This window comes from Trichoderma ghanense, assembly GCF_004382785.1.
Source record: "Trichoderma ghanense strain CCMA-1212 chromosome Unknown scaffold_18, whole genome shotgun sequence".
Classification (NCBI taxonomy): domain Eukaryota; kingdom Fungi; phylum Ascomycota; class Sordariomycetes; order Hypocreales; family Hypocreaceae; genus Trichoderma; species Trichoderma ghanense.
This window is the reverse complement of record NW_027395681.1, coordinates 275,732-290,179: the sequence shown is the minus strand read 5'-3', so window position 1 is coordinate 290,179 and position 14,448 is coordinate 275,732. Positions and strand designations below refer to the sequence as shown.

The window sequence follows — 14,448 nt, the reverse complement described above, 5'->3', positions numbered from 1 at the left end:
GATTCGCAACTATCGGAAGGCGCACCTTGGGAGTTCCTCTGGTTTCTCGTTGCCTTTCATCGTCAGGTGCAATGGCTCGTTCCGAAGTGAGAAAGAGGGTGCGAAGTGCTGTGGATGCTGGTAAGTCCAACCGAGCAGCCTTGCTTCTTCATCTCGCCTCGTCGAACTTGCCATCCTAACACGCATCTCTCATAGCCATAGACTCGCCCACTCCCAGCAAAAGACTTCGTCGATGCCGGCTGGTGGACATCTCATACAATGACGAGAATCAGGATCCCAGTTATGATGACGCCGAAAATGATGAGATTGCTGAGGATGACGAGGTCGAGGACGAGCTGAAGGAGCTGCCTTCACAGAGGCATAGGCGGAACCAGTCTCAGACCCCATCAAAACCCAACCCCGTCACGCCCTCGACGCCTCGACACCGCGATGCATTTGGCTCTTACCCCAGCACTCCGCGGCATGCCGTCATGTCGGCGGGCAAGCTCTTCAAGCGAATGACACCTCAGACGCCGCTCACGCCAACCAACATCCAGACCATCTACCACCAAGCCCGACAGCTGTTCGCCAGAGGAGCCGAGCCCGGTCAGCTGGTGGGAAGGGAAGCCGAGCGAGAGAAGTTGACGACATTCCTGGACCGCGTCTCGACATCATCTCCCGGAGGCTGCATCTACATTAGCGGCTCGCCAGGCACGGGAAAGAGTGCCATGATCACCAGCTTGACAAAGAAGTATTCCGAGGTGGATGGGGTTCGCAGCGCCTACGTCAACTGCATGAGCATCAAGTCGTCAAAGGACCTGTATCACACTCTGCTGGCCGCTCTGGGTGAAGATGGCAGCGATCTATCGGAAGCGGAAGCCATCTCAGCTCTGCAGAAGATGTTCTCTTCCAAGTCCAAGTCGGCTGACAAGTATCTCGTCACGCTGGATGAGATTGACCACATCCTCACCCTGGATCTGGAGAGCCTTTATCGAGTATTCGAATGGTCTTTGGCAAAGTCTTCAAAGCTGTTGCTTCTCGGTATCGCCAACGCTCTGGATCTCACCGACCGGTTTCTGCCACGGCTCAAGTCGAAGAATCTGAAGCCCGAGCTGCTTCCCTTCCTGCCGTACACTGCGGCTCAAGTCAAGAACATCATCATTACGCGGCTGAAATCACTGATGCCCGAAGGAAAGGAGACATTTGTTCCCTTTATCCACCCCGCCGCCATCGAGCTCTGTTCGCGAAAGGTTTCGAGCCAGACTGGAGATTTACGCAAGGCATTCGAGATATGCCGTCGGGCTCTGGACCTGGTGGAAGCCGAGACCCGGTCAAAGCATGAGGAGGCAGCACGGGAGAAGTTCCTACAGCTGACGCCTACGAAGAAACCCCTTGGAGAAAGTATCAACGGCAACAACTCGACCGGCGGTACTACTCCTCGAAGTGTCTACCAGATTACGACTGCATCACTCAAGGCATTGACTGCGGAGACGGCTCCACGAGCTTCGATTGGCCACCTCAACAAGGTCACAGCTGCCGCCTTCAGCAACGGAACCACCCAGCGTCTCAAGGCCCTCAACCTACAGCAGAAGGCTGCCTTGTGCTCGTTAGTGGCCTACGAGACTCACATTCGGACAATGGGCAAGGCGCCAGGCGCTGCTCTCACCCCTAGCAAGACGCAGACGCTGGCACCCACGGTCAAGGTCCTTTTTGACAAGTATTGCAAGCTATGCCTCCAGGACTCGGTACTTCATCCCCTGTCGAGCTCCGAATTCCGCGAGGTGGTGGGCAGCCTTGAGACCCTCGGTCTTGTCAATGCTGTGGAAGGAAAGGCGGGCAGCTTCATGATGCCACAAACACCCAGCAAAAGAGGTCGAAAGGTAGCGGCTGCCAGCGGCGATGAGAAGCGAATTGCCAGCTGCGTCGGTGACAAGGAGATGGAATCGATTGCCGAGGGCGTCGGCGCTGACATTTTGAGGAGCATCCTGTCAGGCGAGGCGTTGGAGTAAGAGTGATGTTGAGAGGGGAAAAGAAGAAGATGGGTGTACGAAGCATGTTTTGTTTGACCGGCATTGTTGGCGCACATGGGTTTTTGAATTGCGGCGATTGACAGCATGCATTGGCGTTTGGGAATGCCTTTTGATTTTGTTTGAGTATATGGCACGACTTGCAAGCAAGCTTGTTGTGATGTTGCGAGCATAGCATGATGAGCATGACGATTCAAACGCGCATTACTGGTTGTACATGGCAATTATAGATATACGAGAGACGCCGTTGGCAGAGACGAAATAAAGGACGACAGTCCATTGTATGTTTAGCGAAACGGCTACGGCATCTGTGTGGTGTCTTTATGAGTATCTAGTTGCGTTGAAGATGGCGATGCCAAATGGCATGATTACAACCATGATTGTCTGCAGTCAAGCGGTCTATTTTGCTGGCTTGATTTGTGCTGGAATTGGACGGGCTCGACAGCAGCACGCACATGGTCACAAAGGTAAATTGTCAGTCATATTGCCCCGATAGTACCACTTGCCTCGCGTCGGTGCTTCCCGGGCGACCCTTTTGCTTTGTTGAATGATGGATATCAGTGATAGACACACGCTTTGAAGACAACAATGACATGGATCACCAATTGGGAGAGTGGGAGAGCGAAATCGAACAGGTTCTAGACTGCTCTGCGTAGCCAGGCTCGTCGTCGTGGACGGCCAGTTTTAAGAGTTGTAATTCCGCGGGAAAGTGTGTGCGGGTGAGAGGAGGATGCTGGTGAGCGCGGGAATAGAGGAGGTCCGACAATCTATTTCGTATGGAGCCATGGCTGGGTCGGATTTGGCCGGGTGGGTGCATCCGGAAGCAAACGTAGTTGTATGAAGGTGTTGTAGGCGGCGCTCTCCTGTTGATGTCCTTTTAGGAGCCGGAGTTTGTGTGTGTGACTCTGTAATGTAGGAAGTACAGTATATGGTAATGAAATGAATGGGAATTGAGCAGTATGAATTGGCGGCTCAACCAAGCTTTTGTCTTGGCTCTCTTCAAGTGCCGATGCCTAGGGAAAAAAAGAAGATCCCTCCGAAGGACCCGAGACGTACGGGGAAGGGGGGAGGGGAAGGGGAGGTGATGGGAACTATCTTATGTTTGGAGATGCGATGGCCCAAGTTCTTGAATATGGGGGGGGGGGGGAAGAGAGAAGGAGTGCATGTATGTAGGAAGATCGTGAGAAGAGAGAGCGCGAAACACTTGAATCTACAGCGCGAATTATCTATTGATGAGGGATAGGATAGTATTGCTAGTAGTAATTGAAAAGTCCCTGAGAGATCCGTAGTGCGAAGTATTGCATGGATGAGACGGGACTGACGGGTCTTTGTTGGTGGATCTGGTGCGGGTAAGCTCAGGTGGTGGTGCCTGGAGCAGGGCGGAGGAGGGGAGGGGGTTGAGGGGGGTGTCCAGGGGGGGCTTGATTGCTGGATCTGGATGTTGATTTGGGGTCTTTTTCTGATGTTGATTGATTCGATAATGCTGGATGTTGACTTGCTTCTTTGGACATTGCCAAGCTTACCGGTGAGATGCGCATCTCTAGTATCTCTAGTAATGCAAGGTGTGTAGCAGGTAGGATGAAGATGCACCAAATGTACAGCGCTGCGATGAGAAAAAAGGCGCAGGGGTTGTCCAGTTCAGGGCCATGGGATTGGATCTACTACGGAGTACCCAACTTTTCTTGCGTCAAGTAGAAGTTCCTACAGCGATCCAAGGGCGTTGAATAATAAACCAGACGGCGTCGAATGGATTGCTGTTGTTGGTCGCCTTGCCTCAACTGCAACTGCAATTCGGCCAAGCAGGATCGGGATGCAGGCCAAAATATCCCCCAAACGGAGGCGCGCGCCAACCAGAAGAGGCAGGATACATGATTCGGTGCTGGCTGACTGAACAGCGCTGTTCCCGCGGTCTTTTGTCAGTATTTCTTTGCGATTTTGTTTGGGGAATCTGGTGTGGTCTGCGTTCTGTGACTTGCAGTCTGGATCTGTGCCGCCGGAGCTGACACCCGATCTGCTGAATGGAATGAAAGAATCCCTGGAGGAAGGGGGGTTGCCGTTCTCAATTCTTCCCAAGCAAAGGCAATTTCGATGCTCCTTCTTTCGCTGTCAATGCTCTCTCATATCAATTCCTCATCTCCCTCTCTTTGATACCTCAATTTTGTCTTGCATCCTCGAACCAGCATCGCGTCCATCTCAGGCAGGCCTCGTCATCGCCCAGGAATGTCTGGTGCTAGCCTCGCAGCGACGCAATCCAGCGCGGCTTGCCGAACTTTGCCTCTTTCAACAACCTCTCCAGCTGGGCCCCCCCTCCACCGTGCCGGTCTGCCGCTCGCTGGAGCAAGGCTGCTGTGCAGGTTAAGATTAGGGACGTGATTGGGGGGGTGGTTTTCGTTCCAATTATTTAATATTGACCGGTCTGCAGAACGAGACGAAAAGCGAGAGACACAAAGCGAGAGACAGAGAGAGAAAGAGAGAAGACGACGAGGAGAGGGACAAGTAGGGAGAGATAAATTCCACCGACGCCGAGTCTATTTTTTGTGGTTCTTTCTTTTATCATCTCAATATTGGCTCTGTCTCTTTGATTCTCCGGCTTTGTCTGGTGTCATCTGTACCAATTCGTTGCCTTGTCTTGTCTTGCCTTGTCCCGTCTGACGACCTCATTCTTTCTTGGGCACTGTCTTTGGATACCCGCTGCCGGTTTTGGGGGGGCCTTTGAGCAGCGCTAACACCACGATCCGCGAATCCGACGAGTCTCACGACCCCGAACCTGCTCTTTGTCTCCTGCCACGAACGAAGCTCAGCAGCGACATCCTCGATCCAGCCCCAGCGTCTCCAGAGCCGTAGCAGCGACCGGCGACTCCGCGAGCCCGCCTCGTCTCGCCCTCGCCCATGCCAGCATCTCGGGGCAGCGGCGGCGTGTCGACATCGTCGGCCTCGGCGTCCGTGTCGCTGCCATGGCTTCCCGGCGCCTCGACAGCAGCAGCACCACCACCAGCACCACCACCACCAGCGGGAAGAGAGACGAGAGATAGCGCGCCATCACCGCCGTCATCGCCAGCCCCGACTCCAGCCTCGCCGTCTCCGTCCCCTGCCGACTCCCAGCCGCAGCGGCCGTCCATCGTCATCACAGCATCCCAATTCGCAACAAGAGCCTCCGCGACCGCCTCGACATCCGCCTCACCAACATCTGCCTCGACCTCTACGCCCACCTCCACACTTGCTCCCGCCCCTACGACCGCTCCCGCACCTACAACTACGTCCTCCTCCGGGTCCGTGTCGCGCCCCGGCCTGCTGGCGCGCCTGGGCAGCTCGCTCAATCTGCCGCTGCCGCTCCCCCTGCGCAACCGCAATCGCAGCGTGACCGACTTCCACGTCCTCTGCGACGAGCCGCACCGGAAATACAGCGCCGGCGACCATGTCCACGGCACCGTCATCCTCGTGGTCGTCAAGCCGGTGCGCATCACACACCTCGTCGTCACCCTGCACGGCTTCGTGCGCGTGCTGAGGGATCCCGCAGGCGCCGCCAAGGTCCGCAACACCATCACGCTACCGCAGGGAGGCAGCTCGTCGCGCCCGCAGTATCACGGCAACGGCTTCGCAAGCCTCTTTCAGGACGAGCAGGTGCTGAGCGGCGAGGGCAGGCTTGATCCCGGCAGATATGAGTTCGGCTTCGACCTGGTGTTCCCCGACAAGGGACTGCCCAGTAGCATTGATGTGAGTTCCCGGCCGCGCAGTGCGCGCTTGATGCCTTGGCATGAGTTGGGCAGGTCAAACCCTGCAGCGGCTGCTGACACATTCTCTGACAATCTAGTTCGAGCGCGGAACGATATCGTACATGGTTACGGCAACTCTCACGCGGCCGGTCTCCATGGCGGCGACGATGACGTGCGAGAGAAAGGTCATGTTGGCCGAGAGGATAGACGTCGGTCTCTTGCCTCCGCCGCCGCCGAGGACGATCTTTCTGGAACCCATATCCAAGAGGACAAGGAGGAAGAAGTCGTCAATGGCGCTGGACAAGAGCTCCCTTGCTACGCCAGAGCCCGTCGATGTCGTGCCCGAGCCCGATACAAGGGCGCCGTGTCCGACCCCGACCGCTACAGAGGATGCCCCTGCTCGTGAGAGCCCAGGTAGCGACCAGCAGAGCGAACGGAGAGGGGTAGCAGCGTCGAGCGATGTGCAGAGCGAGATCAGTGGCGAGAGCGGACGCAGCGTCAGCACCGCCATGAGTCGGAGCGACACGGCTCCGTTATCACAGGTCGGCACCACCGGCCTCACGACGACGCAGCAGGCCGTCAACGACAAGACCATCACCGCCAGCATCGAGCTCCTCAGGGGCGGCTGCCTGCCGGGCGACGCCGTGTCGGTGCGCGTTACGGTGCAGCACATCAAGCAGGTCAAGAGCATGACTGGTGTCATCGTGACGCTTTTCCGCCAGGGCAAGATTGATTCCTCGCCGCCGCCGCAGCTGTTCAAGGACATGCTTACCAGGGAGGATGCTCGTCGGTTGCAGAGGGAAGATGTATACCCCAGGTCGCGCACCGGACTGGGTGGCCTGTCCCTCTCGTCCGCCGGCTCCATCAGCGTGTTCCGCAAGGACCTCGACCAGACAACGGCGCCGCTCATCATCGACCCGGACACCATGCAGGCGTCGGTCACGGTGCCGGTCAAGCTCCCCGACGACTCGTTTCCGACCATCAAGGGCGTGCCTGGGGATATGATCTCCTTCAAGTACCAGGTGGAAGTCATTGTCGATCTGGGCGGGAGGCTGTCTGGTCACTTTCCGTCGCGGAAGACTTCGAGATTCGGCACCTTTAGCAGCAGCGCTACAGACCAGAGCATCAGCATGTTCTCGCAAAGGAGAGGAGCGCAGATAGAAATCATGGATACGGCTCCTCTCAGAAGGCAAAAGGGCATTGTCTGCGTCACAATCGAGTCCATTGTCGGCACAGTGGACACGTCGGGAGCACGGAGGCTTGTCAAGCTTTCCTCGTCATCAAAGACGCTCGATAACGGGGAGAGCGACGACGACGTCGGCTTTATCCCAACCCCAACCCGCTACGAAGAAATCCATCGTCACAATTCTCACCCCCACGGGCCACCACCACAAGAATACTTTGCTCATACAAATCATCAACGACCATCCTACTCTCCTCCTGCTCCTGCTCACCCTAGCTATACACAATTGAACAATCACGACCTCGCGCCATCATACACACCTCCTCCTCCTCCTCCTCCTCAGCTGCTTGATCAGAGCAACCTCTCAGAGAAGGATCGCATACGACAAGCAGAGCAAAGACTGCTGCCCAGCCGGCCGCCCGCCGGACCATCCTCCCCCGACGAAGATGACATTTACGATGCCCAGGCCACACCTCGACCACCTTATGCAGGAAATTCAGGGGAAGAAGATAATCCCGGTCCATCGGCTCCGACCGAAGAGGAGCTCACAGCCGCCGTCAGCCCGCTGGCCGGCGCCGGGGAGGACAAGCAAGAACTCGAACGGAGGCGGCTGATGCAGGAAGCCAGCGCGCCGCCCGAATTTCCCGAGGACATGATTCGAAGGGGTGGTCCCGGCCGCGCCCCAAGGGAAGAAGACCTAACGGCGGATGCTGAACCGACTGCGCCCATGCTAGACGAGGACGAGGACCATTCCTCGGGATATGGAGCCAATGCAGGACCATCCGGGAGTGCGCATACAAATGGGAGACGCGATCACGATGACGGAGAGCAATTACCGGCGTATCAACGATGAAAGGGGCAATAATCACGTTAAACATACGGAGTACTTCAAAAACAATGGGGGTCAAAAAGGGAGCAATTTGGGCTGTTTTTCTTCATGCGCATGATTCATCTTGATGCCTTGTTTTTCATTTCCCTTCTTCCTCTTTTCTTTGCACATGATTCACCTTCATGTCTGGTTTTACTCTATAATGTTCTCCATTTTCCTTGTACGTATCATGGGAACATGCATGACTGGCGTTGGGGTTGGGATGAGATGGGATGGGATAGGAGGGAGGGGATATACAATGAATTGGAGCCCGTGGTTTGGGTCACGCTCTTATTTGAGGCATCGATTGAGTATTGTACATACCTATGTAATTGTATATTTGCCGATGGGGCATTCGATTTCTGCCATTTGGTGAATTGGCCATCAATCTTCATTCGGCGATGACAAGAACTCTATGTCTAAAATGTTGAATGTACCGGAGCCGAACTCTGATCAGTGCGTGTGAGTTGATTTATTCCATTTGTACATATGCTTCTAGTTGATGGAAGAGAGATGTTATATATACCTTACTACCTTACACACATAACTCGAAAACATGTATACCAAATGATCTACCATCTTTCGTCTATAAAACACCAACCGTTCCCTTTCCCACCTCCCATTCACGAACCCCCATCAACGCAAAGTCAAGCACATCCCATACATGTAAACAACTCAATGCTGCAGCACAACAGGCCTCCCTTCCTCCCAATTATCCAAGCTCTCCTTGATATTCACCCAATACCTCAACCTCACAGCCTCCCTCTTAGCAGCCGCCACATCGTCCTCCCGAAACGCCCGCTCAAGCACCTCCTCGCTCTCCCTGATCCGCTCGTCATTCGTCCTCCTCAGCTCCGCGAGATCCTCCTCCCCTTGCGCCTCCGAAATCTCCTCGTGCGCCTCCAGCACGAGCGCCAGCAGACCCGGGTCATCGACCTGCATCGTCTCGTCCGTGGCCACGTCGACGCCCCGCAGGGAGAGCAGGTACTGCGCGCGCAGGAGCGGGTTCGACAGCGTCTTGTAGGCCTCGTTGATGAGCGCCGAGGTGGCCTCCGCGCGGGCCTTGCGCGGGCCGGACGCATGCATGTCCGGGTGGTGGCGGGCCTGGAGGCGGAGGAATTCGCGGCGGAGGGCGCGGGTGTCGATGGGGAAGTGGCCCGATGGAGGGGGGCCGAGGGGGAGAGTCTCGGGGAAGATGTCGTAGTGGTTCAGCGGTGGCGGCGAGGAGGGTGGCTTGGGAGCTGATTCTGCTGGCGATGATGCTTCTTCTGTTGCTGGTGATGTCTGGGCAGGCGATGGCGAGGGCTCGGATGTCGCGGACGCGCCAGCGCTGCTCGAGAAGAACGAGGCGCTCCCGAATCCATGCGGCAGCGCCCTGGAGCCCCCAACACAAGCCGCGATGCTATGCGACGCTCGACTCGGCCTTGCCAGAGGCATAACGGATCGCGATGCTTGGAGGCCGCATCGTGCGCAAGGCCGGCACACGTCGGCGAGGGCCCTTGCCGCGGAAGCTGTCGAGCGCATGGGTTCCGCAATATCTAGTATCTCGAGGAGTGTGAATTAAGGAGCAATGATCCTTGGCTCTTCTCTTCCGGATCTGTAAACGCAGTAACGTGGCACAGCAGTAGCCTTATCCTTATAAAACAAACTTGTATGATGATCAAATAACGAGCTTTTGAAAAATAGATGGAATAATCTGCTCGGAGATATGCCGGCAGAAGCTATGAGGTCACCGAGGCTTGTCTTCTCTCCACGATAGGCAATGGCCGGCTAAAGGCGGGCTAAAAGCCGGTGCCCCTTAGAAGCTGGAACAAACGCTGCCTGCAGTATTAGTGCGTGGCTGTTTCGACTCAGGTTCCAGTTCGGCCTTGTTTGTCCCGTCGGTCCAGCGAAATTCCCGTGCGCCTGTGCTGCTGCTTATTTCTGTGCGTGAAGGCCCCCCGAAACCGGGCCCGACGGACGCCGGAGCGGGTCGGCCGTTGGCGGAGATATGCCGGACAATTGCTGAGGTGGTGGAATCACTCCAACAGGAAGTGAGACGATTCGTCTGGTGTCTGACTTTGATCGCTTTATAGGACCTTCAGGAATTGTCAAATCATCTGTAGGTAGATAGTTCCCTAGGCAGTACTAGGCAGTAGGTAGGAAGTAGTGCGGCTGCTCCGTGTGTCGTCTTCTACAGAGACTCGCCCCAGTCGTCATTGCACCACTGCAAAGACAAACAAGATTGAATTTGAACATGCAACAGCGAACACCCCTCATGCCATGCAACGACTCAGAGCATCAGACCAGCCATCCCCAGACTCACCGTGCAGGGCATTAATCAATGTAGTACAGAAACGCTCTGTGCCCAAAAGATAAGATCCAACCAGGTCAACAGAGTATTACCGAAAGCGCCATGCTCATTGGTGGGAAGTTTAGGCTCGGTGAGGCGCAAATGGCTCCCCTTCCCCACACAAGGCTAAAACCTCCCCCCTTGTTTGCGTCCGGCAAGCCAGTAGCAGCAACAGCCGGCTGGGCGAACTCGGCGGATGGTCCATCGTTCAAATAGCGACGACGTGCTGTCGGATTGGCGAGGGGAAAATGTGACCATGTCACTTCCAATCCTTCCATAATCCCCCGTTGTCGAGAGTCGCGACGACATCAACTGCACAATGGCCAAGGTATTCGATGCCGCCGAAGGTAAGTCCCGTCGTCGTCGTCGCCCTGCTGAGGCTGTCCCCCACGTAACTGATTCCAACGTCTGCAGTCGCAAAGCACAACACCGCCGACAGCTGCTGGGTCATCCTCTATGGCCAGGTGTACGACGTGACCGACTTCCTCTCCTCGCACCCGGGCGGCGCAAAGGTGATCCTCCAGCTGGCTGGCAAAGATGCCACCGAGGAATTCGACCCCATCCACCCGTCCGGCACGCTGGACGAGCTCAAGCCCGAGGCCCGGCTGGGAAAGATTGATCCTGCCAGCATGATCGACACGAAGCCGGCGCCGGTCAAGAAGGACGACGACGCTCCCGCGCCCCTCGAGACGCTCCTCAACCTCGACGAGATAGAGGCCGAGGCCACCAAGCGCATCTCGAAAAAGGCATGGGCCTACTACTACTCTGCCAGCGACGACATGATCACCAAGACATTCAACAACACAGTTTTCCGAGACATCCTGCTACGGCCTCGTGTCTTTGTCGACTGCACGCAATGCGACCTGTCGACGTCTCTCCTTGGTCACAAGGTTGGCCTCCCGATATACGTCAGCCCGGCCGCCATGGCCAGGCTAGCCCACCCAGACGGCGAGCTTGGTATCGCCAGAGCGGCAGCCAAGTACGGCGCCCTTCAGCTCATCTCCAACAACTCCTCAATGACACCAGAGGAAATATCTTCTGAAGCAAAGCCGGGCCAGATCTTTGGGTGGCAGCTATACGTGCAGAACCGCCGCGAGCGGAGCGAAGAGATGCTGCAACGCATCAACAAGATGAAAGACCGATTCAAGCTCATCTGCCTGACGCTCGACGCCCCCGTGCCTGGCAAGCGCGAGATTGACGAGAAGTCAAACCTCGACAAAGGCTTTGTGGTCGAACCAGGAGTCAAGGGCGGCCAGGAGAAGCGTCCTGGCGGTGGAGGTCTGGGCCAGCAGCTCTTCTTTGGCACCGCCAGCGACTTGACATGGCAGACGACGCTGCCGTGGCTGACGAAGCACACGGATTTGCCCATCGTGCTCAAGGGCATTCACACGTATGAGGACGCTTACCTTGCTGCCAAGTACGCGCCCCAGGTCAAGGCCATCATCCTCTCGAACCACGGTGGCAGAGCGCTGGATACAGCCTCTCCCCCCGTACACGTTCTTCTCGAAATCAGAAAGCATTGCCCCGAGGTGTTTGACAAGATCGAGGTTTGGGTCGACGGTGGCATCAAGAGAGGCACCGATGTCGTTAAAGCTCTCTGCCTCGGTGCCAAAGCCGTGGGTATTGGCCGTGCGGCCCTGTTTGGCCTCGGAGCCGGAGGCGCAGCTGGTGTGGAGCGAACGCTGGAAAGTGAGTTGATTCCCCGAACCCCAAGGAAAGGCAATGCGTCTCTATCTCGGTTGCCGATATGGTGACCCGACCTTGATTGTCGTAGCGATGGCGGTGTGATAACCTGGAGCGACCTGCCCCGGGAGTGAATCGTGTTAACACCGCCTGTGCCACTCTTTTAACCCTACGCGTCATGCTTCACAAAAGAAGGAGAAAGGTTTGCTGACGATTCGGGCGGTTTCGGCCCTGGATAGTTCTCGAAGCGGAGACGGCCACATGTATGAGACTCCTCGGAGTGAAAAACATACAGGAGCTTGGTCCAAAATTTGTAAGTCCCCATCCTTCGTCTCCTCCCCCGCGTCCCCGGAGCGAATCCGGAGACTAGAGTAGATGAAAATGACGCCCCCAGAATCTCATCTTGGGCGATCTCTGGCGCAAAATAGCTGACTCCGGGGCCCCAGATCAACACGCGCCGTGTGGAGAGAGACATTTATAACGGACCTGCGGAGCTGGGCCAGCCGGGGCTGTGGGCGAAGCCCAAGCTGTGATGCATCTTCTGTCATATGCTTCCTCGGCTCCTCGTGATGGCTCGCACAGACTGCAGGCGGGGGTTGGTGGGCTGGGGTGGGTAGCACAACCACTAGCGCTCTGCAGCTGCGAGCGATCAAAAGCTGGGGAAGACGGTGAGGCCTCGTTCCGGTGATGATACTTGGATGGGGTTCTCGTAGGGTTGCCAAGGTTTTCGCTTGGCTAGAGTAGACAGCGAGCAAGCGAGATATACAGCCGAAAGAGCCTAGACCTGTAGATTCATTGACTGGTTCAGAAATGGATTCACACGAGCGTCGTCCAGGTTGCCGAGTTGGGCTATCGCGTGACAAAGTGGTGTTGACAGCATGTCTGCATGTACCCCGAATGTATGTATACCGGCGGAGTGGCCCATGTTGTTCATGCTGTTCCCAAGTTCTTCATCATCGGTCGCGGTGATCTGGATCGGCAAGATGAGGAGACGGACGCACCGCTCTCTTCTGAGCTGGCGAGCCTTTACCGGATGCCCATGCTTGATGATGCCGCGGTTTGCTTGTGGTTCGTATGGCAGGATTCCACCTGCTCCTAGGCATGGTCTTCTTGCTACCTGACAAATCCTCAATAGCTCAGAATCCCAGGGCTTGGCCGCACAAGCTCATTGAGCTTCGTTCCGTATGACGAGAAATCATCACGGCATGTGCTTGCAGCTGAATCTGGCAAGGGCCGTACAATAGTCTCCGCGTAGGCGCAGCATCGTAACTCACACAGCTCAAAAAAGGATGCGTGAGCAAGGGTCCAGGGTACCTCGGCTCAAATAATGGTATTGGTTCGGAATCCTGTTCATAACGTAATGTCTCTAACGTCGTTGGTGTTTCAGTAGGTTTGTATCCTGGGCGCTGGACTGGTATCCTGCATCTTAGGCGCATTTGTCAATGGCTCTTCGTATCTGCATCGACCGTGCTCTCGAAGCTTGTCTACTGGCGCCAAGAAACAGCTGGCTGCCACACCTCCCTGCGAATGCATCTAGAGCCCGTAGGGAAACGTTCGCTCTTCGGGTAGTATCGTTCATGATCCGGGCTTCCGGGGTTGCCATGCGAGAGCAGACGGGCGGACAACTTGAAAGAGGCCACGCCACAGCGAGGAAAACCTATTGTGTACAGCTGGTGCCATGGAATTAGGTTTGTCGTGGCAAAACCTCGAGGCACATGAGCCAGACTTCCATGGCAAGGAATCTGGAAAACATCGCCCGCGTGCGATTAGTTGAACGGCGCCATCCAAGCCCACGACGCCGGGTCTACCGACGCAACTTGATGGTGTGGAGCCCACAGTCGTGACAATTGGGATGCAGTCCTAAGCTTCCGGGCTGCGGTACGGCTGTGTCGTAAGAATCTAAAAGGCACGGCCTCAGTTCCTCTCCGATGCGGATGACAAAGTCATCATCCTCGCCAGCTGAGCCTCGTCGCATCGTGCCGAGAAGCGGAATATTCATCAAACGCGCTTGTTTCATTGCGATTGCCTCTCACACGGAACTCGAGGTCCTTTTGATTGGAGTTTCTCTTTGCTCCGACAAGAGTCTCATCAGAGGAAAGTGGAGGTCGTTTATTTCCGCTCTGCCAATCGTCTTCGCTAGGTGCCGTTGTCTCGAAGCGGCCGCCTGTCATTGCATGAATCGCATCAGCCGGGGCCTGGCCAAGATCAGGAACTAATGGCCGGCAGACAAGGGACAAAATTTCGTGCTTGGTGTAACGGTGTCAAGCTGACGAGACGACGTTACCCCAATTCCATACAGCCTGCAGACGAACTGTATGAGTTATTCTCCCTTTTTCCAGCTGAGTACTTCGTGCGAAGCACAGGTATGCCCCCAAACCCTGCTGGCTGCGCACTGCCCATCTGTCTGAGGGATCGGTCCAAGCGCTGCCGCCTTGGGATACCACCTACCAAGCCCAGACATAGTGTGACGGTATCTGAATTCGTTCTTTTGTTCCTCGGACTCGTAACATGTCCTCGTGCTCGTCGATACGGAGATCTTCTGAGAGCAGTATTAGTTCGTAGTGCATTTTGAGAGATGATGAGATGCGGTGGCGTCTTTAAGTGCGGCCCGGTGGCTCGCCGGAACGGTTCCCAGTCAGGAAAGCATCTCCTGCAGGCTCTGC

At 56.1% G+C, this 14,448-nt stretch overlaps 5 protein-coding genes across 5 annotated transcripts; 3 read left to right on the top strand and 2 right to left on the bottom strand.

Moving 5' to 3' along the window:
* Positions 1-71: 71 nt before the first annotated feature.
* On the top strand, positions 72-1,988 carry CCMA1212_009722 (Cell division control protein 18; the record flags this gene model as incomplete). Its single annotated transcript, XM_073706794.1, has 2 exons — positions 72-120; positions 196-1,988. The coding sequence occupies 2 exons, from the start codon at positions 72-74 to the stop codon at positions 1,986-1,988; spliced, it is 1,842 nt and encodes a 613-aa protein (XP_073554712.1).
* Positions 1,989-4,895: 2,907 nt separating this feature from the next.
* Positions 4,896-7,755, top strand: CCMA1212_009721 (pH-response regulator protein palF/RIM8; the record flags this gene model as incomplete). Its single annotated transcript, XM_073706793.1, has 2 exons — positions 4,896-5,720; positions 5,818-7,755. The coding sequence occupies 2 exons, from the start codon at positions 4,896-4,898 to the stop codon at positions 7,753-7,755; spliced, it is 2,763 nt and encodes a 920-aa protein (XP_073554715.1).
* Positions 7,756-8,445: 690 nt separating this feature from the next.
* Positions 8,446-9,294, bottom strand: CCMA1212_009720 (J-type co-chaperone JAC1; the record flags this gene model as incomplete). The annotated part of the gene is made up of 1 exon (XM_073706792.1): positions 8,446-9,294. One exon carries the CDS (start codon positions 9,292-9,294, stop codon positions 8,446-8,448), a length of 849 nt encoding a protein of 282 aa, XP_073554714.1.
* A 799-nt stretch (positions 9,295-10,093) lies between these two features.
* CCMA1212_009719 (Cytochrome b2) lies at positions 10,094-12,318 on the top strand (the record flags this gene model as incomplete). The annotated part of the gene is made up of 6 exons (XM_073706791.1): positions 10,094-10,098; positions 10,319-10,352; positions 10,431-10,449; positions 10,517-11,791; positions 12,025-12,098; positions 12,214-12,318. The coding sequence occupies 6 exons, from the start codon at positions 10,094-10,096 to the stop codon at positions 12,316-12,318; spliced, it is 1,512 nt and encodes a 503-aa protein (XP_073554794.1).
* Positions 12,319-12,563: 245 nt separating this feature from the next.
* CCMA1212_009718 (uncharacterized protein) lies at positions 12,564-12,917 on the bottom strand (the record flags this gene model as incomplete). Its single annotated transcript, XM_073706790.1, has 1 exon — positions 12,564-12,917. A coding segment is annotated over one exon (354 nt), but the record flags the coding sequence as incomplete, so codon positions are not given.
* Between the last annotated feature and the right edge of the window lie 1,531 nt (positions 12,918-14,448).